This window comes from Dysidea avara, chromosome 12, assembly GCF_963678975.1.
Source record: "Dysidea avara chromosome 12, odDysAvar1.4, whole genome shotgun sequence".
Taxonomy (NCBI): Eukaryota; Metazoa; Porifera; class Demospongiae; order Dictyoceratida; family Dysideidae; genus Dysidea; species Dysidea avara.
Genome location: NC_089283.1, coordinates 17,935,550 through 17,957,153, shown reverse-complemented (window position 1 = coordinate 17,957,153; position 21,604 = coordinate 17,935,550). Strand labels below are relative to the sequence as shown.

Below are 21,604 nucleotides of genomic sequence, written 5' to 3'. Positions count from 1 at the left end.
ACAAATAGCTTTGCAGTGGAGTGACATCATCTCTCATAGGATCTGTTGGTTTGTCAAGAGCACGAAGATTTACCGTACCACTCCCATCTGACATCTCACATGAACATGAATCCAAAGCAACGCATTTAGTTTTAGAAGCTTGCTGCTTTTCAACTGTAAATGTGGGAACACAACAAATCATGGCTACAAGTAGCACTAAGTTTGACATCGCCATTCTTGTGTTTTGCGAACTCATTTTTAGCGTTCACGTGACTCGGTTTCACGTGTGCGTGTGCGTCAATTAGAGTGACAGATCAGTGGGGTTGGGATGGCTTGGAACCCGTCGTTTATGAGAGCATTTCAACTGCTGCTTGTTGTGAGATTGTTTAGTGGAACGTTTAGCAACATATCTGACTGCGATGAGACATTTAACTACTGGGAACCGGTAAAGTCATTTGTAGTGCCACGTGCAAGCCATGTGTGCGCATGGATCGTTATACATTTTCTTTGATGCTTCGTGCTAATTATTAAACCTCCCAGGCAATAAAAACCATTTATACTAACAGGAACTGTCAGTAGGGAATCATGAGAACCATTTAGTTTTAATATGTAAAAGTGTTGATGCATTCCCCATCCGGGTCTATAGGACAATACAAGGGGATTTGATAAATTCTAGTGTCACTACTACCCCACTATGTTCCTGCTTCCTAGATGAATTTTTGATAGGGAATTTGATGAACAGGTGTAGGTGTTGATTGATGGGGCTTGACTGACAGATGCATATCATCCCCATGTATCGATACACTTTGGGTAGTACTGAAGAAAGGTACTTTATTGAGAAAAAAACGTCGGTGTCACTAAATACCCTCTATACTTACTATATTGATTTATACCCACGCCTGTGTTAGTAAAAAGAATTGCAACTGTACTCTACAAGAGTAAGGTTATCCCAATAGTAAACAATCCTTTATAAAGTACTTCTACTTACAATATAAGGTCTGTGTAGGAATCGTCTATATGGGACTTGGCTACATTAAAATTGTTGTATCGGTATTATAGAAAACCACCTTGGTATTATCTGAAATATACTTTTATTGCTAAATACTTCCCCACCCTAGGCTTGTATTACATTTGGTTCTGTTTTTAGATGCATTATTTGTTATATGGGTCAGGATTTCAGACATGGGAGTACTCTCCAGTTTACGCCATCAGGTCATATGCCTACTTGCTGTTACATGCCATACCAGGTGTAGTTATTGCAACTAAACACAAAGTAAGATGTTTAACACTGCATATTCATATTGATAATCATGTGGCAGTATGTAGTTTTCCACCTGGTAAGAATTTTACTAGCAATAATATCTGCAGCTTTGGAAACATTCTTCTACAGGTAAATACTATGTATGTTTATGTCTAAGGAATTTATTTAGTAATAAGTTAGTGTTCAGTTTAGGGGTTAGTTGTTCTTTCGTTTGCATGTAGATCTGTGTTAATCAAGTTTGGTTCTGACGTGGCTTGTTGGACACTGTTGCTTCTTGTTGGAAGTTGTGGTATGTACATTGCTGCAGCAGGTATGAGCCCCACCTACTGTTATTGTAAATTTAATGCTTATTTCTATATAAAGCATACCTTCCAAGTTCCTTTGCAATGTATTGTACGATGGTGGCACTTGGTGCGTGGTTCCAGCGAAAAAGAAAGGTAATAGCACACTAACAGATTAGAGGGTTTCCCTATTCAGAACACTTTAATTGAATAATTGCTGTTTCCTAAATACAAATCAGTTGTGCCTTGTTTTAAAGGATACTAAATGTTGTTTACTGTTCTTATATGTAGTACAGTGTTACTGCATTAATAAGGCCACATTAGAATAAGTAAGTATCGCCATTATAATGAGGTGGTCTTATTGAAGCTCACCTTAGCAAAGTTTGAGATTACATGATATGGTCACTATAATGAGGGTGGCTTTTTATGGAGGTAGTGATGGTATTTTTGTTTATGGTGGAACATTTCAATCATTATACGTATGTGCTTTTAAACATATATTACAGATTGCCGTATCAGCTGTTATAATCAGTACACTAGTGGGCTGGCCTTTCAGTGGTGTAATTGGGTAAGCATTTGTAGTGTGTTTCACATCTCTGATTTATCTTAATAGGTTACCAATATTTTTGGAATATTTTTATAAGCGGCCGATATCTTTAATCAAATGGTCCAGCATCTGTTTCATTATTGTTTCAGTGAGTCACAAATATTATCCATCCTCAAGTCATTCTTGTATCTCACTACAGGTTCCACTGGTTGTAATAGATTCTTTATTTTACGGCAAATTTGTGTTTGCCCCACTCAATATAGTACTGTACAATATATTCAGCGGACAGGGCCCTGAACTATATGGTAAGATTTTGTTATAGTAATATTGACCGTGTTCATGTTAGTTACAAGGAAATGGTGATACTAACCACATTTACCTTAGCTTTATCCATGGTTGTTAGGAACAAAGTTTGCAAGCATTTCATTTTCTAGACGCTGCAAAATGATTCTAGCAAGACATACACACACTTTACTTTTTTACCGAGGGAATTAATTCACAAAAGCAGAGCATGTATTTACTACTGGATAGCATGGCTCACACACTGTGACAAGATAAGCATTCTTGGAATATGTGACCTGCTGAGCAAAAACCAGCCATTATCGCAAAATTCTATTTTGTCATAAACCGTAAAACAAAATGTGTGCTACATGAAAAATTTACGCACGCTTTAATCACATTTGTGCACACTGAAATTAAGCTCAAATCAATAAAACCTATACTCCAATGGATTCGCCTGTTCGTGGAGAGTAAAAAAATCTTTGTTTTGTGTTCGCACAGCAAAGGATACATGAGTTATGGGCGCTTATTTACGATGCGGCAAAAACAGCGTTCACTGCTGCCATTTCTTAGTTGGGATGGCTTTCTTCTTTGTCAACACAGAAGAATGCAGGGAAAGCACTATACCTTGATTGATTTGCCAGTTCATGGTGCACAGATTGAGCCAAGTCCCATCTTCGTAGCTTGTTTCAATTGTAAGTTATGATAGTTTATTGAAGCACCAGTAATTTATTTCCTGTATTGTTGCTGTACAAATCTAGTGTATCACTGTTCCAAATGTCCAGTGCTATAACTCCAAGATCATTCATCATAAAAGGCTTGTCCACTCTTTTGTTACTATAGATTACAGAGATGCAATAAAATGAAATTTGAGGAATGTGTGAAAATGGCCGGTTTTGCTCAGCTGGTCACATATTTGTTTTTTTAAACAATGTGGCTACAGTTACTGAAGTCTAAATAAAATACTATTGCTACTATTCAAGGCCAGCCACTAGCTTTGTGTATTGCTCACAGTATGCAGCAGAGAGTCAGTTAGTTGTCCAAACTGAAATATCCTAATACTAAAGTGACTGTTCTATTAGGGCATTTGATAAGTGGTGTGCATTCCATTCGAATTGGTGTATGCTCTAATAGAGTAGAACAATACCCAGTTTATAAATGAATGACCTGCCCCCCTCCCCCACCCTCTAGGTTTATACCTACATGTAAAGCTTTAATACATAGTCAATGTCATTGATAAGTTTAGTTCATTTAATTGATGATCTTTCCCAAATCAAATCGGCAATATATGTTTGTGTAAAATTTTATCAAAATCATGTATCTTCACACCTAATATTTCAAAAATTTCTTGGGGTTGGGGCATGCCCACAGACCTCCTAATAACCTCATGCTTTTTATTCTGCAGTTATCCTCTCTCATAATCCATTCCACTTACTTTGCCCCCTCTGGCTTAAATTCCTGGGTTAAGCCCTGAATGATCTTCATTTATTTGTTCAAATCATGCTTCCCTAAATACCTGTGTGATTGAAATGCATGCAAGTAAACAGTATTGGCAATTAAACTCATCTTTTGGTACGTGTGTTGCCAACTTTTGGTACGTGTGTTGCCTACATTGCTTCTGCTGCATCCATAGTTTAGGGTACCCTTTTACCCAGATTCATTTTTGTATTTGGGCAGGGAAAAGGGTCTGGTATAACTCCAATAGCCATTTTGTTCTGAATCCTCAGATTTTGGGGATGATTTGAAGGGTTGCCAACAACCCATGTTTTCTTTTTCCTAGCTAGAGTCTGCTGGGGGTGGGGTGGGAAGTAATATCCAACATATGATAATTACTCCCTAGAGCTTTATTTGTCCTTTAATGCAAGCTACAAGTGAATTGAGCTCACATGGGTCTCCTGCTTCAAAATACCTTTTTGGTAGCTTTTTGCTGAACGCTTCTACTGAAACAATCAAGATACTCTAATGGAGCAGTCAAAAGTTAGCGTATTAGCTTCAAGTCACTGTGTCCTAAAACAAAGCCTAGGGTAAATCTAAGACTCTGTCTTGTGTTAGAGAAAGACTGCTGCTGATTTAGTGACTGTTCCATTAGAGTATCTCAATTGTTTTAGTATAATGTGAAATCCAAGTCCGTTTTTACTCTCCTGAACTCTACTTTCCCCTTACTGCATGCTACAAGTAAATTGAACTAACATGATCTTCCGTTCCTCATCCCGTTTTTACTGACCTATTTCTATCTCCTATTCCCGCTCCCAGTCTGGGCAAGAGACTAACTTAGTCCACTGTACGTGTGTTGTCACATCTTATGTCCATTATAGGGGATCATGTTGTGTAACTTTTCCTTTTTGTGTGCAGGTACGGAGCCTTGGACATTTTATTTCAAGAACATGTTTTTGAACATGAACATCGCCTTCTTATTGGCATTACTGTCAGTGATAATTATCACAGTTAGGGTGAGTGGTAATATTTATTTTGTAGTGCATAAAAAGTTAGTTATGTGAGGTTTGTTCATTAGAAATGTGTGGTACAGGGAAGATAAATCAAAACCACTGACTGGTAACATGGTTTATTGTAGCAAAAAACATTGCTACAGTAAATGAAACCATGATACTTATTGGTGCAGCTGTTTTCATCCAAAATTTATGGGTAGGAGAAGGGAAACTGTTTGACAGTCTGCCAATGGATGCATACAGTAGCCTTCTGGAAAATATAAACGTGCTATAGACCCTGCTTTGAGTTTTCTGTATGTAGATACCACAGCTTTTGCTTCAGATTAAAGTTTTGGAAGCAACTGATTGTGAAACTTTACTGTTATAAAAGGTTTATTTTCAGAGGCATAATTGTGTTGGTAGAGGTCCAGAAACTGGAGTGTATACAGGCATTAAATTTTTAGTATTCTTTATTTGGAGCATCCTTTAAGAAAGGCTCCACTGTACTACTACCTTATTTACTAGGTTAAACGCTGCTGCATTTATTACCATGATTCAAAAATCAATGTGTTACTTAAACTTGACCACTACTTGCCGCTCAAAAATGGTGTTTAAGTTTAAATCAATTGTGGCACTATTGAAGTGTGGCTACATGTTGAAGGTGCAGCATTTAACCAAGTAAATATGGTGTGTGTCTATATCTGTGGTGTGTGTGTGTGTGCGTGTGTGTGCGCGTACGTGTGGGGGTGTGTGTGCGTGTGCACATGTGTGTTGTTTTCCCAGTTGGCACCAGGCCACCAGGTCTCCATTTTAACAGCTGGGTAGACAGGGGAAGCAGCCCACCCAGCTGTAACATCAATGGGTACCTGGTATAAACTGGGGAAGTAAATGCTCAACTGTCCATGTCTCATATAGCAGTTGAAGGTCCAGGTGGGACTTTGGGGGCGCCCACACCTTCAACTGTGAGACATGGTACAGCCTCCTGCGGGTTACTAGTCCTGTCCCAGGAGGGCATGCCTGCGCTGACTCATAGCACAGTGCTGGCCACTGGGCAGCGTGACCGCTTAGTGGCAGCTGAAGGCTTTGCTTTACTTTGTGTGTGTGTGTGTGTGTGTGTGTGTGTGCGTGGGTGTGGGTGTGATGTTTTGCATATACAGTAGCTCTAATACTGTTTTGTGTGCAGGTAATCTTTAAGGTATTATGGAACTTAAGTCTTCAAGGTGTTAAGTCAGGTAAGAGTTATTCTTTGATACTGAATAGTTCTAATTTGTATGTACTACTTAGACCGATGGTTTCCTGCTGTCATCTCACTACTAATATGGCTGCTGGTGTTCTTTCCACAACCTCATAAGGTAAAGCTGCATTGTAAAATGCTGGAGGGGTGATATGTGAATAATTATGGTAATGAATGTTTAATGTATTATGAATGGTAAAATCTTGACACACCTAACCCACACTATGTACGTAGTAGTATCTGTGAAATTGTACTGCAAAGAATACAATCAAAAGATCACGGATGTTTCTGGATTATTTCTAAAGCTTGTCAAACTCACAGATTTCCAATAGGGCTGATGTTCTTGTACTGTAATAAACACCATTCATATAGTGTAGGAATGGTTGCATCATACTTTAATTAAAAATAAAGTGCTGATGTTGATACAAACTGGAAATGTGCAATCAAGAAAAAGTCCCTTGTGGGGTCATCTGTAAACAGTGTCAGACCACCCAACAGGTAGTTTTGTGTGGCCTACCAGCAAAGTAATAGTCTGTTGTTGTAAGATAATATTCAATTCAAATCATGTGATATAACAATGTAGTTTAGTGTACATGTGGTTTGGGGCTGTGTAATAATTGTGGTGATAATTGTGGTGAATCAATTGAATTGTAAATATCGTTATCAGATTATCATTATCTTTACAGTATCGTGATAAGTGATGTGTGGTACTAGCATTTTATCACATATTGTGTTTATTCGAATTCCATTACTTCTCTGTTATCTCTAGTAACAAAGGAGTGGACAGCCAAAATTTCAGGCTTTTGTGATTAATAGTCTTGGAGTTGTAGTGCTAGACAGTTGGGGCAGTGATTTGTACAGCAACAATATGGCAAATAAATTACAGATGCTTATTTTTTAATTGATCATAACTCACAACTGAAACAAGCTATGATTGGCTCAGTCTGTTCACCATGAACTGGCACATCCATCAAGATATAGTGTTTTCCATGTATGTCTCCATGTGGACAAACAAGAGGGCCGTTTCAACAACTTAATGAACGACGATAAACTTATTTCTACCACGTTGTAAATAATACTTTCACAATACTCAAGTGCTAAAATCAGTGTAGGGAAATCCCCCTGAGGTAGGGAGAAGGTCTAGTACCCTGGAGTAGGCTTTTCCAAGTCTCACAGGAGAAGGTATAGATACCTTAGGTCTCACCTAGACTTCTCCCACTGTGTGAAACATGGACAGTTGGTATTTATTTTCCCATGTTAATACCTGGTCCACAACTATACAGTTGGAAAAACTGGTGCCTTGCAAATAAGTCTTGCAACATTAGCAATAACCAAGGTTCATTGATAATTGAACCTTGAACCCCACAGGCCAATGCTTTGACTGCTTAACTGCTGCTATGTCACACCTTTTGTTCCAGAATCAATGTCTAAACCTGAAGGGTATACAGTGGAACCTGTTAATCAGGATACTTGAAATTGAGGACACCATGCATAATCTGGACACTTAGTTAAGGTCCCAAAGTATCCCTTAGCATGTAAACTGACCTGTAAAATCAAGACACCTTGATAATCAGGGTACTTTGGTCAGTCCCGAGGTGTCCATAATACACAGGTTTCACTGTACTCACTGAAGGTTATAGCTATGCCAATTGATGTATAACTTCTAAATGTTTCGCCACTTCAAAGAATATGTAGTTAATTGTAACACTTATTTGTTTTTTGTTGCTTGCTAAAATGCATTCTGCTATTTTTAGCTTTGAGCTGAAAATTGTGCTAATCATGATAATGTGTTTGTCACTGAATCAGTCATGTGACGTTGTGGTAGTACGAAACGGTAGTTGGTTGGAGAAGTAGCAAGGTATCTTTGTGTGATGGAGTTGAATACAACTGTAACTGATGGATCATCTGTAGATGACTACTTTGATATGGCATATTCTCTTTATGCCACTCTGCTGAAGCTGTTCTTTTCATTGGTGACAGTCCCTGTTACAATCATTCCAATTTTGATGGTTATCTTGGTCATACTCTGCAACAAAGAATTGAGGGATTTAAACAACCTACTGATTGTCAATCTTCTTGGCTGTGATGTTGGATTCGTAGTAGTACGTTGCTTCAATGATGTTTTTTTGATAATAATATATCTTGTAGGTCTTGACACAGTTATCAATTGTAAGGTAGTAATAACCTTCTTTGTGGCTAGTACTATGGTAGGTAGGCTGATGTTTCTGCCACTGGGGATTATTTGGTTTGTCTGTCTTGCATTTCCATTCACTCACAAATTAATTCTGACAACTAAGAGAATCATTGTGATGTTAGCAGTCTTGTGGCTGTTAGGAATTGGCTTGTCGCTGATTATTTCATTGAGATCTAACATACTCTACATTCCATCATTGGGGGTCTGCTCGTTTTATGAGCATAGCATGGTGTCTCTTGTTGCCATAGTAGTACCTGTTTTTGTATCTGCTTCACTGGTTGGAATGTCTAGTCTGTACCTGCACCACAAGATAATCAAGTCAAACAGGTTTATTCATGGCATCAGGAGAAGTGCTGCAGAAGAAGAGAAGGTGGTCAGATTAGGGCAGTTAGTGGACATACTGAGAGAGCAGCTAGAGCCAACTCTTGCAGTATTCATTGTTGGTGGAGTTGATGTGTTACTCAATCTGATTTTTGCTATTGTGCTGGGAGTCTTGTCCCAATATTCCCCAAAGGAGCGTATTCTTGTTTACGAGTTTGCGTTAGTCCCACTGCGCTTTTTCCAATGTCTATGTCACTCTCTAAGCTTTGGGTTCTACAAGAAGAAGATCCGAGAGAAAATGTGTAGCTGTACAAATCTGTGTCCCAAACGCAGTAGAGTTATTGTAATCTCTAATGGACGCTAGCTAGCCTTGTGAGAATGCACTGACTTGTAATGTTCTATATCGATGTAAACTGCAGTTCTACATTTATTATTGTACTCCTTATATACTGCTGCACAGAAGTATGCATTATCTTTGTTATTAGTATAGTGATGTAGTTTATAAACAGTATCAGTTGTATATGTAGGCAGATATGCATGTGTGTCATGTTTATTCATTGGATTAATGTGCAGTTGTTAAACTTGTAACTGAAATTTCGTCTTGCGCGTTTGTTATGTATATTTCATACCATTTTAGTGTGGGTGTTCAAAGGCGCCACTTGGGATTTAACTTACGTATTTCCCAAGCAGTATCATGGGAATGTGGTTTGCTCATGGCTTTGATGCCCTACCAGTTCAAAGATACAATATGCTTTGACTTGTTATTTTGAGCGACATGCATCATTACATTGTGGGATTCAGTATTGCAGTTTCTTAGCCAGGCTGAGTGTAGTCACAAAATTACAACTAGTTTGATTGTTAAACTATTCTCTATGATGAATGATCACTAAATGTGACCAGATTTTACAAAACCGATCCAAATCGCACATCAGGCAAAATCAAACTAACACCACCAGTGGATAGCTACACTATCGTACTAATAGTTTTGACCCTCACTACTACTCAAACTACTTGAGGCTGGTTTCAACAGACGTCTTTTCTGAGTGGTGTGTAGAGCTCAAATGGTGGTGGTTTCTAGTCTTGTGAAGGACCAGGTTTGGCAAGAATCCCTGGTTTACTGGTGGACAGCCTCGTAATGTTGGACAGACATTTTTTGTTTTCATTTTGCTACATACCTGATTACATTGTTAATACTGATTCATTAACTTCATTCAAGAATCTCTTAGATAAACATTGGACTGGTTATCATTATTTTTATAATGATTGATTTGTATACATGCAATTGAGCAGGATTCACAGGCTGTGCCTTTTTCCTGAAATTAATATTAATACTAATATCAGCCACTAAGGAGCCAGCACAGCCCTGTACATGTCTGGATTCTAATTGTGGTCTGCCTCCATTTTGAAGTCTATCCCTTCGCCACCCCCCACCCCTTTGTCGTGATACTACTTCACTCGTCCAACAGTTGGATGAGCGAAGTAGTATCATGACAAAGGAGTGGGGGCTGCTCAGATTTTCTATCTTATTTGGCGGGAAACTCTACAAGCAGCTACAAGTACTGGAAGTGGCCTGAAAGGTAATAGATTGATGCATCTTTTGTGTAAATTTCATACGCATGCTTGCTATCCTTGGCAAGTTATGCTGACTTGAATTCTTTAAAACCATTTATCTTGAAACTTCTAATGTGCGATTTGGATAGTTTTTCCAAAATCCAGTCACAAATAATTGTATGGAAATGCGTGGATGCATATTTCATATCTATGCATCACAGATTGGCCATTGAGCAGGCCACAGAACAAGATTTCTACATTGAAAATAGGTTAGTAACTTATAGTCCTAGCTACTTTACTTATAGTATAGTAAACATATTACCATCCCAATGGCGAAGTTAGTAGTCTTAATGTTCTGCAAGGGTTAAAAAACTCAAACCCACAATGGTAAGTTCTATCATTGTGTGCTGATGCATTATGAGACATGAATATAGTGTTCTGAAGGGTGTTAGCCCATGCTTTAAAACCAGGATTGATTTATCAGATATCAGAGCATAAAACAAACTGGGTGAGTGTTCTGTTGGTTAGGTAAAACTAAGCCCTAGCAAGTCTTCAGATCGACCCGAAACATTTTCAACAAGTTGCTACGGAATTTAAAAAAAAAATTATTAATCAGAATTTCTACTGACTGACTAAGTAACTGAATGACTGACTGAGTAACTGACTGATGCCTTCAGACAAGCGTAACTCAATAATGGCTAAGGCTACGGGCTTGATTTTTTCACTGTCCGACGTCGCTTCCGCTGGACATGTGCCTTTTGTCATACTGCAGTTTGTACAATGTATTCTTCATGGACTTACCAGTGTCCTCCTTTGTGTCCCATTCATCTTGGCTGACAACAAAAGATGTCGATTTGGCGGTAGCACGTGATGGCTTCCCTTTGTAACAGAAATCGTTCGTATTTTTCATAGTGGCTACTTTGATTGCAGAGGTGTTTTTCAAACAGTTCTTGATTCGTAATACTGTGTAACGGGTTGAACATAGCTGACAACGAAGCGTAATGGATACTTCACTTTTCAAATGATAATTGGTAGGTGGGGGCGCGATGCTATTTCTTTCTTTTGATGTGGTACACATAGGTTCACCAGTCATAATGATTTTATTTTACAAAAAAAGTTAACAAACAAGTACTTAAAAAAATGAAATTTTTGACTAGAGTAGGGACCATAACACACCGATAAAAAATACTGAAACAAGCTGGAGTAGTGTGTGATATTATATCACAGTAAAACAATAAGAGGTGTTATATCCCTACTGTGCATTTCCAGGGATATACTTGAATTTGGATTGGATAGAAGATTGCTAGTGTTGATTGGTATGTAACTAATTCCATACTGAAATTTGATTGGCTGAAATGTAGTCTCCAAATTCCATAGTGCCAAGTTCATGTCCTATGCTCTGAGACAATATACAAAACACGGCAATTACTCGCCTGTAGCATTGGCTTGGCATGAGCATTTAAATGGACAGTAACAACCATACTGAGGTGTAATGGGCTTGATTCTAGTAATTAACACTATACTTTTCTTGTTTACAAGCAGCTGTCAATTAAATCACAACAATGAGGTGTAGTCTATGAATTTTAGGTGCCACAACACTAAATATCAGTATATTGCCCAACCCTATTTGTAGGTGTGCATAAATCATATGCCCACTTATAGGATATGAGTTTTGCTGTCTGTAGACTTACATGGAACCATCCCAACTAATTGATTGTTAATTTTTGTTATTAATGGTTACCCATTTACTTTGTTATTACACTATAGTGGAGTTCCCAAAATGTAGCTCTTCCTCGCTTTTAATTAAACTGAATCAATTTTGGTCATCTGGGTCTCTAGTGGTGAGTCTAGTGACCTGGTTTCAACCCTGAACTCTTATGTCTTGTTTGGATCTGCTTCTTCATGAAAGCCACATGACTACTGACTTCTTCCTAACTTTGTCTTCATTCAATTTGTCAAACCAATTGCTGTGTAGCTTCTCCTTTGTTTGATTTTCTGCATACCATTCAACTCTGCAATTCTGTGGAAAGCTCAGCTTCTTCACTGTGAGTTTACTGTGCCTTTTTTTTTGGTGTGATGCTGACTTGCTAGCAAGGTTATACCAGAAATGTAGCAAGGTTATGTGTAGTTTCCATCAAAAATTTTTCCTTGGTTACATGTGTGACCCAACGAGCAAAAACCTGGCTATAGTTTGCATAATTCTGTTTTTGAGATAATTGCCATTGAAATACATTGCATAAAAATGGCCCAAAACTTGAATACCCCAGCTTATGGTGAACACAATTGCACAACTCCCAACTCTGTAGCTTGTTGCAAACGTGACTTCTGGTTGATTAAATAAGCACTTGTAATTTATTTTTTTGTTAGCAAAATTAATTGTTTTGCTCTTCTTGCTGTCTATTGCTACAGCTAAAAATAGTACTCACCAGATGAGAACTAACATAGTTAATGCTTGTTACCAGTATGTTTCGTGTGTATGTGCGTGCGTGTGTGTGTGTGATCTTTCAGAAATTTATGTACATTTTATTTTACGTAGGAAGAACGATTTCTTTTTCCAGTGTATCCACTATTTTGTTTAGCTGGGGCAGTGGCATTTCAGTTGTTCAAGGTAATCTATATAGCTACATCTTTTTGGCGATTATCCTTGTCATTTCTACAGGACATAATGGTGCAGTTATCCCTCACTATCAGAATTATACCTGTTATCAAGTATTTCATAAGGCCAATGTACAAGTGGCTACCTTACCTGCTCTGCTTTGTCCACTTTTGTATTTCTGTGTCACGTGGCTCTGCCCTGTATTCAAGTTAGTTGTTACTTGTGTATATAAATTGTATACTGTGAACACTACACACGTACACATGTACGCATGTATGCACACACACATTCTCTCTCTCTCTCTCTCTCTCTCTCTCTCTCTCTCACGCACGCACACACGCACACACACAAATTGCATGTGTCTTATACTGTTTAGTGCATTTGCTGGCATCTTTTATAGATTACCGTGCTCCACTTGATGTCTACTACACACTAAGATATCCTCACATCACTAGTGCTATTAAGGGTTTGGAAGAAGTAAACATTTGCGTCGGTAAAGAGTGGTACCGTTTTCCAAGCAGTTTTTACCTCCCAGGAAACCAGTAAGTTGTATTAAGAGTTGTTTATCAACCCTTAATTTAAAGAGTCTGTGAGTGTATTTTTGTAAACAACGTATATAGTTGGGGTAGGTTTTGTTTTAGAATATTTCAAAGAAATTTTTTTCATCCCAAGATTTATTGTTCTTCTTAAAATGCCTTTGGAATTCATACTGGGTGTATTTCATTTTGGAATTCATACTTCACTTATTCTGCTGTATGTAATTTCTGATTCTGAGCAATGCAGTGAGCCCTTGTGATTAGCGTACTCATTTTTGTATTTCTTATGTATTTTTCATCTTTTCAGATGGCATCTCAGATTTCTACGGTCAGAATTCAGAGGGCAGTTACCCAAGCAATATTCTGAATCAACCAGAGTCATACCAACTGACATGAATAACAAGAATCAGGAAGAAACCTCAAGATATGTAAGTGTGACTTGTCCTCAACTTTTAAGTATTAGTGAGCACTGTTGCTTTTGTATAATGCAGTTTGATATTTCCAAGTGTCACTTTTTGGTGGACCTTGACAACCGAGAAATTACACCAAGAGAGCCTCGCTATATTCTAGATAACAGTACGTGGACTGTAGTACATCGCTTTTCATTTCTTGATCTTCAGAGGTACTTCATGTTATGAAGTTATGAAGTGCGTTTAAGTATACTTTGCAGGTCTCACAGTTTTTTCCGCTCATTTTATTTCCCATACATTTCAGACGTCTGCAATGCTTACACTGATTATATGCTGCTTGCCAACAAGAACTTGATACGTGTAAGACTATAGGAAGAAGTTACATAATATTGTACATTGTTTGCAATGAATAATATTTACAATTGAACAGAATTAAATGCTTGAGATTAGCTACGAAGTTAAGAATTTTACTTCACAAAATGTGGTAAATTTTATCTGAATATTGAATACAGTAGCATTTAGAGAAGTCATAGTAGGTCAACTTTTACTAAATTGATAGAAAGATGTATTATATTATGCATGACATTTTGTCAGAAAATATTGTCAGCAATGTAAGGATTGACTGGCATGACCTAAATTTATCTTGATCAATTAATTTCAAGACTAATCATAATTTACTTCAGTCCATTACCTGTTTTCACATCAGTGTAGAATTTGCTAGTTTATTCATAGTGTCTAACTGCCTGACCAAAATTAATTATTCAGTCTTTTTTTACTGTGAAAACTTCAAAAATGAAGATCATACACAGATATAGCTAACTATGAAGTCCATAGTAATAGTTTAGTAGTGATCATTTAAAAGATTCTGCTGTCATCATTGGTGCATTCGACCATGTGGCGTGGCAAAGAGTTCCATGATCTTGGTGATGACATCAAGATGGAGTACTTGTAGGTGGCTATTACAGAACATGCAGTTTGAACATGTGGCTTGATCTGGTTTGTAGTTGGCATTGTATGTATGTCTGGTAGTGAAACTCTAGAATATATTCTGATGGTAGATAAGTGTTCTGTATTAGGATGTCATAGAGCATGCATGATCAAACTAAACTGTTCCCTATGTGATTCAAGTGATTCCCATTGTAAGTCATAATGCATCTCCGTAATGCTGGCATTTTATTTTATTTGAATTTAATATACCAACCTCAATTATAGAGTATATTGCATATATTAATTACGGATTTTAATACTTAAGTAATTCTGCAGTTTCTGTATAAAGTGACCATAATCATTACATTTAGCTATATCTAAAGGTAAGGAGTTCCACAATCTAATTGCTGAGGGGAAAAATGAATGTCAGTAAGAATCACAAGTGCATTGTAGGTGTTGTAGATGATATTGGTGTCCACGGGTGTTACAAGTAACAGATGTAAAATTATCAGGGGGGTATACAAATCAGGTTTTTAAAAATTTTGTAAGTTAAAGTTAGTTTTAAGCATGATCTAGTTTCAAGGGTTGGCCAGCCAAGAGAGTTCAGCAGGTTAGTGACACTGATATTGTTTTGATACTTGTTAAACACAAGCCTAGCAGCTCTTCTCTGAAGCATTTCAATTTTTTGAATGTCTTGGTTAGTGTGGGGAGCCCATATTGTAGATATTATAGGACGCACAGATGGCATCATATGTATACTCTCCTTTTAAATATTGAGCACCACATCTCTGTACTTTCTCCAACATATTCTTATGATTAATTTATTAGGTGACTGTGGTGGCATACTCATGCTTAGGTTGTACCAATGCAAGGTAGGTTCTTTCTCTTAACTGTGGTGATGTTTTTAGATTGCGTTTTAACAAAGCAAGTGTCTGGTTGGCTGCAGGTAATAGATTGGGTATTTTTATGTCACTAGGTTACTCTGGATTGTTACGCCCAAATATTTATAATGTTTGACAGGAGATAAGAGATGATTATGTGTATGTATTGAATTCATACAATCAGTGTTGATTCCTCAATAGTAAGTTTCTGGGTCGCACTATTGGTGTTTCTCCAACTATTGCTCGATCGGTAGCTTCTGCTAACATGAAGCAACAAATTTTACAATTTTTACAATCCATCGATAAGTGTTCTGTTCGGGGAGAATATAAGATATGGATCAAAAACTTTGTGTCTTCTGTTCTACATTTTCATTTAGCTGTTGAGAGGCTTACTGTGTCTTCTATTATTTCAGCTCAGTCATCAGTATTGAAATTTGTGAAAAATTGGTTGAACCTCCCCTGAAATTGTACTCCTGGAACTGTTTTCCACCCGGATGTGTTGGATCTCCTCTTTTTACCACACCTGAAGCAATCAGCCAAACTTTCATACATTCTGGCTATTGAACGGTCAGTTGATCCACTGATTATAGAGCTGCAACATTCTATTTTAGCTAACAGATCTGATATCTCTTCCACTGTCCTTGACTGTTTATCTACTGCTAAGGCTTCAGTTGCCAACATTCACTCTGCAACTTTCAAGAACCATGCTCGCCACAACTTACGTTCTGCTCACATTGAATATTGGAAATCAAAACTGGAACCATTAACTGTTCAAAATAAATTTTTAGATATTGTAACTCTGGAGCAAGCTTGCCCTCTGTGGAAGAGATTGATGTATGGCCTCCCTGAAAAACAGCTGTCCTTCCTGCTACGTGCTGGTTGTGACACTCTACCAACCCCTATGAACCTGGCCAGATGGAACATCATTACTGATCCTAGATGTGCTCTTTGTCAAGCTCCTCAACCCACAACAAACCATATTTTGACTGGCTGTCCTGCTGCTCTAGATCAAGGCAGGTATACCTGGAGACATGATTCAGTTTTACAGGTCCTTGTTCATGGGCTCCAACAGCATTTACCTGAAACATTCAAACTTTACGCTGACCTTCCAGGTTATTTAGCTAGTTCTAGCCCCCCTAGTACCATCCCAACCAATCTTTCCTCCACCCTCAGCAGGCCTGACTTGGTATTGGTTTCTAATGATTCCATTTGTTTGTTCGAATTGACAGTACCAACTAATACCCAGCAACATCTTCTTGCTGCTAGAGCTAGAAAGGAAGATCGATATAGCTCCTTGCAATATGACCTCCAGCTTTCTGGGTTAACTGTCAATCTTGTTCCAATTGAAATTGGTTGTTTAGGCCACTTTTTGTCAGAAACAATTGCTCAAATGGCTACTGCTTGTGAAGTGCCAAAGAAAATCATAAGATCCTTGTTTGAGCAGGCAGCTCGCATTGCTGTGTCCTGTTCTTACAGAATTTTTAATTCTAGAGCCTCCCCGGGCTGGGATCTTTTAGACCACCTTAGGTAAACTTTAAGTATTACATATATGTAGATATAGTTTTTTTTTGTGTATTGTAATTTAATTTACCTTTAGTTAATGTAAGTCTTGCCAGGGCTCCTGTACTGATCCATCAGCACATGGTACCCCTGTGTCTAGGCCCCTTTATGCTTGTAATGTATATTTGTCTTAATCATTAAGACGTTTATTTTCTCTTAGTAGAGTAATTCTAACTAAAGCCTCCTAGTAGCAGGGAGAAGGCGAACATGGAGTTTTAAACAGGTATTACTGTTTTGTATATGCTATTTTATATTGCCAAGTGCCATAACTTGCTCATGCTTCTTCCTATCGCCGAACAGTAAACTTCATTAGACGCGCCCAGTCCTTCTGAGCAGTTTGGTAGCAATTTCAGCTTCGTAGCCCCTAGGAAAAAGGAGTTATGGCTCCGTTTATAAAGGGCACTCGTTATGGCAATATATTAGCCATTCGATAATAAAGGGCTATAAGTAGTAATGAAGAGTGCATTATTATGACTGGCAAGATCATCTGTGTCATGTTGCCATTCAATTGAAGCAAAATTATTTTATGAAACAGTTGGAGTAAACTATATACTTGCTACATTTCCACCTCTATAGCCTTTTATGCCATTTGACCTCTATCGTGCGTTTTATAAAAGTACATAAGCAATATCATTACGATATTTTCTCCTATGCATTACCGGATGCCATAAAACATTCTAATCCAACCATGTATCACAATAACACTAGCATGTTTATGACTCCCTGTATGTATTCACAGGCTTTAGCCTTCTCACAGGTCCCTAGTGAGATAGCATTCACAGATGAATAGTGTTGTTCATACTTCCAGCATTGTTTGCCCATCAGCTATGCAGTTTAGTAGTAAAGTAGTACCAACACTGACAGTGTCTGGTGAATTTGAAGGATGAATGGTGAATAAATACATGTAAATAAGAAGCACTGTAGCCAAATAAAGTTTGGCTTCTAGACATATTGTTTGTTACATTAGTTTACAGAACTTGTATTACAACTAAAAGTAGTTATACCTTAATATAATTTTACTGTGGTTAAATATAGGTAATGACACAAGATTTCCAAGTGAACGTGTTAACACGAATAGATTGGATACTTATTAACACATTGGTCACCCTTGCAGAAACTAAGTCAGAAGATCAATGGCAAAGTGAACCTACAAGAAGCAAATTTACTTGAGAATGTTATCATTGTAATAATTTAAAAATGGATCATGGACGTGAAGAAAGACATAGGAAGAAAAGTTATGCAGTTTTTATCCCCAAAAAGTGCTCACATTTTGCCCTAGCCCTGTGGAAAACAATAATAAGAAGATGAACAAAATGGCATATTTCAGAAGTACTTTTCCTGGTTTCTTTTGACTTCATAATTTCCAGTGAACCTATATTTCTTCCAAATCAACTTCTAAGGCTTCTTTTGTGGTTGGGGAGCTTCCTAAGGTGGTGTATAGGTGTGTGTTCTATTAGGATTTTGGCAAAAAAAAAATAGGCGATCTCTATTATAAACCACTACCGTGATTCAAGTTACCAATGCAAATTACCACATGTAGGACTTGTTGGTATAATTCATAGCCAGTTCATTGTAGCTGGCACAGAACCAGTGAAGCTACCTAATTATATCATGTCTTCAGGCAACTTTATTAGTTGCATGAAAAACAATGACACGCAATATCCACACTGTATTGTGTAAGTGCCAAAAGTAGAGTGTAGCAATATACATTAAATAGTTGTACCAACTATTAAGCAACAATTTGTATGATACATAACGTTTCTTTTCTGGGGTTACCAGCGTCCCTTGCACAGGCTGCACTGGATTTACAATAGTGCTAGCCAAATATCATGTAGCTATATAATCTGTGACTGCAGCCGGTATATCATTGTGCGAGTGACCTTTAATGAAACACGGCAAATCATGATCACGATATATATTTAAGTACAGATTAAATGAGAGGAAATCCTGATCCCAGGTTGTGTGGCTCCTCTGGCATGCACTAATATTGGCTTTGTGTGTGTGCTTTATTTTTGGTGTTGTATCTATAGTTGTATTTGTGTTTTGTACTCTTCTTCTTTTGCTCACAGGGCTCCACTAAAAATCAGTATTTGGTTACTGAATGGACCCCCTGTTTAAAAATTACAATTCCCTATTACTAGCGATTCCGGAATTCCATAAATTTTGCATAACATTTTCTCTGTGAATCTTCCATTGGAGAGTTGGCACAATCAATTCGCTGCCATGCGAGTGATTGATCAAACAATTGGATCGTTTCTAGGGTTTCTGTGGGCAAGGAATACAATGGTGCAGTTAGTTTTCTGCTACAAATATGTTTGTGTGGAGTTTTATGCCAATTATAAGATTATCTTGCAATATAGCCACCACAATGTTATGTTCTCTTTGCAAGAAACGACCCAGCACATGTTATTTACACCAAGGTGGGCATTTTTGTCCATGTAGTTTTCAACATTACTATGCTAAAAGTCAGCAAATTTGCACCACAAATAGCACATCTCTTTGATGCACCATTTTGGTAGCTGTCAAGGAGCTGTACATTAAGAGACAAAATAATCATATAAGCAGCTATAAATCAACAGTACAACTCCTTGCTTTGCATGCACATTGTCTTTTTGAGTGGAGGTGACTGGTACAGAGTGGTTGCACTTCACCATGTGTATGTTGTTTTGCCATCCACAAGATGCTAAATGCATGCTACTATTTAGTGGCTTTCTATGGAGGTGACCTTTATTCAGAGGGTCTTACAAGTAAGGTTACACTGTGGTCCATGTATTAAAGTATTTATAACAGAAAACAGAAGTTCAAAACTAAGTGTTTATGAGATCCTCAGGGAGTACTGCACAAGGCTATGCTAAATAAAAATTATTTCCATTAATTTTAAAATTCTCCTGGAATCGCTACTATTACTTGACCCGTATACTCTGTGGTGCGGGTGGGCGGCCGATCATAGTTGCACAACAGGTCACGTGACAGCAGCAACGAGGGATTGCCTTCACATTCGGCAGGATCGTTCTTCTATGTGAGAGTGTACAGCATATGAGGTTCTTTGGTTATTTAGCGTTGGTAGTGGTCAGTCTGGTTTGCTGCAGCTCGGCTACCCAGGAAAAGGAAACCCCAAAGTGCAACAGAATCGGTCACTGTTCCTGCAGGCCAACACTGCCGAACAACCTTCTGATCGACTTGAGTGGTCTAACTAAGGGTGGGGGATTGAAGCCAAGATTTGTAGCTAAAGGAACAGACAAGGAGACCGGACAAGATTACGAATTCCTTTTCAACCCGTGCGCTGATTTCTCACAATTCGGGTGCGAGGACACTGCTATTTGTCAAATAGACCATGGACTACCTTATGGAGTGGGTAAATTTAAAACTTTAGAGTTTAAATATATAAATGATGTGCTATTTGCCACCTATATCTATTCTAGTTCCGAACAGTATTACAATAGGAGTGCACTTGTAGAGTTGGTGTGTGACAAAGAAGAAGTGCTTGGAAGATTTGAATACGTTGTAGAATATCCTCTTCGAACCTATAACTTTAGACTATACACCCAATGTGCTTGCCCAGGGAGATGTGATCCCCCACCCCAGGGTGTATGTGTTGGACAAGATTCCTGTACGTGTGAGATGTCGGATGGAAGTGGTACAGTTAATCTTCATGCTCTTGACAACCCAACAGATCCGATGAAAGATGCTTTGTCTCCAACAAATACTATTCTGTACAACCCCTGCTCTCCTATGACAAATCCTGATTGTAAGGATAATTCACTATGTGAAGAAACAGGCAGTTCTCTTATACCCATTGGTCAAGCAAATAATACTTATTTTGAAACAGGTATAAATGGTTCTCTCAGATTAAACTACTTATCTAGCGATAATGTTACTTCAACTATTAACTTGTTGTGTGATACTAACCAAAGAGAGAAGCCATTTTTTAGAACAGGGAAGAATAAGAACTCCTATGATGTTTTCAGTGTGTGTGCTTGTTTTGGAGGCTGTATTTCCCCACCATCAACTCCTTCCTTTCACTTAATTGACTTGTGTACCTTTAAAAGTGTTACCAATGGTGCAGTGATTGATCTTCATGATCTAGACGACCCATATACACCACTTTCTACAACAAACACTAGTGGTTACACTTACTACTATAATCCTTGTAGTGGATTACAGATGGATGGATGTGCTGGGGCAGCTGCCTGTGTAAGAGACCCAATTGATAAACTTTATCTTCGTCTTGGGAAGCCCGACACTGTCAGTATCCGGTATAATACTACCACTGAATATTTCATCTTGCATTATACTGGTGGGGATGGAGGACATTCTTTTGAAGTGTCAATAATTTGTGATGGTAAGAATGAAAAGCCTGTGTTAATTCTGGATAAAGAGCAACCTCCTTATTGTTTTATACTTGTTACAAAATTTGCATGTACGTTTTAAATGCAACTATGTAATTGGCTATCATTAACATGTGTGTGTATTTCTAAATTTGCTATAGTGAGCAATTATTTTTAAGTCTTGTATTTCCTTCAGTTATACATATGTTGTAGTTAAACCCCACCAGGAGTAGGATATCGTAGTTATCGAGGCGGAGCCGAGGTCAAAGTGTTGATAACTAGATATCCTATGA

At 37.9% G+C, this 21,604-nt stretch overlaps 2 protein-coding genes across 2 annotated transcripts; both read left to right on the top strand.

The window, feature by feature from the left end:
• The first annotated feature begins 252 nt into the window (after nucleotides 1-252).
• LOC136240647 (alpha-1,2-mannosyltransferase ALG9-like) lies at nucleotides 253-14,064 on the top strand. The gene is made up of 17 exons (XM_066031670.1): nucleotides 253-424; nucleotides 1,127-1,252; nucleotides 1,299-1,369; nucleotides 1,462-1,550; nucleotides 1,604-1,677; nucleotides 2,028-2,089; nucleotides 2,135-2,216; nucleotides 2,268-2,373; nucleotides 4,700-4,797; nucleotides 5,957-6,005; nucleotides 6,058-6,125; nucleotides 12,610-12,681; nucleotides 12,733-12,877; nucleotides 13,070-13,211; nucleotides 13,513-13,633; nucleotides 13,697-13,827; nucleotides 13,876-14,064. Exons 1-17 carry the CDS (start codon nucleotides 308-310, stop codon nucleotides 13,985-13,987), a joined length of 1,665 nt encoding a protein of 554 aa, XP_065887742.1. The 5' UTR covers nucleotides 253-307; the 3' UTR covers nucleotides 13,988-14,064.
• Nucleotides 14,065-19,950: 5,886 nt separating this feature from the next.
• Nucleotides 19,951-21,489, top strand: LOC136240698 (cation-independent mannose-6-phosphate receptor-like). Its single transcript, XM_066031724.1, has 2 exons — nucleotides 19,951-20,334; nucleotides 20,406-21,489. Exons 1-2 carry the CDS (start codon nucleotides 20,318-20,320, stop codon nucleotides 21,412-21,414), a joined length of 1,026 nt encoding a protein of 341 aa, XP_065887796.1. The 5' UTR covers nucleotides 19,951-20,317; the 3' UTR covers nucleotides 21,415-21,489.
• The last annotated feature ends 115 nt before the right edge of the window (nucleotides 21,490-21,604 follow it).

Coding starts and splice junctions, on each gene's coding strand:
- LOC136240647 (XM_066031670.1), top strand. CDS start 308: ATGGCTTGGAACCCGTCGTTTATGAGAGCATTTCAACTGCTGCTTGTT. Junction 2,090..2,134: donor CCTTTCAGTGGTGTAATTGG/GTAAGCATTTGT, acceptor TTATCTTAATAG/GTTACCAATATTTTTGGAAT. Junction 6,126..12,609: donor TCTTTCCACAACCTCATAAG/GTAAAGCTGCAT, acceptor TATTTTACGTAG/GAAGAACGATTTCTTTTTCC.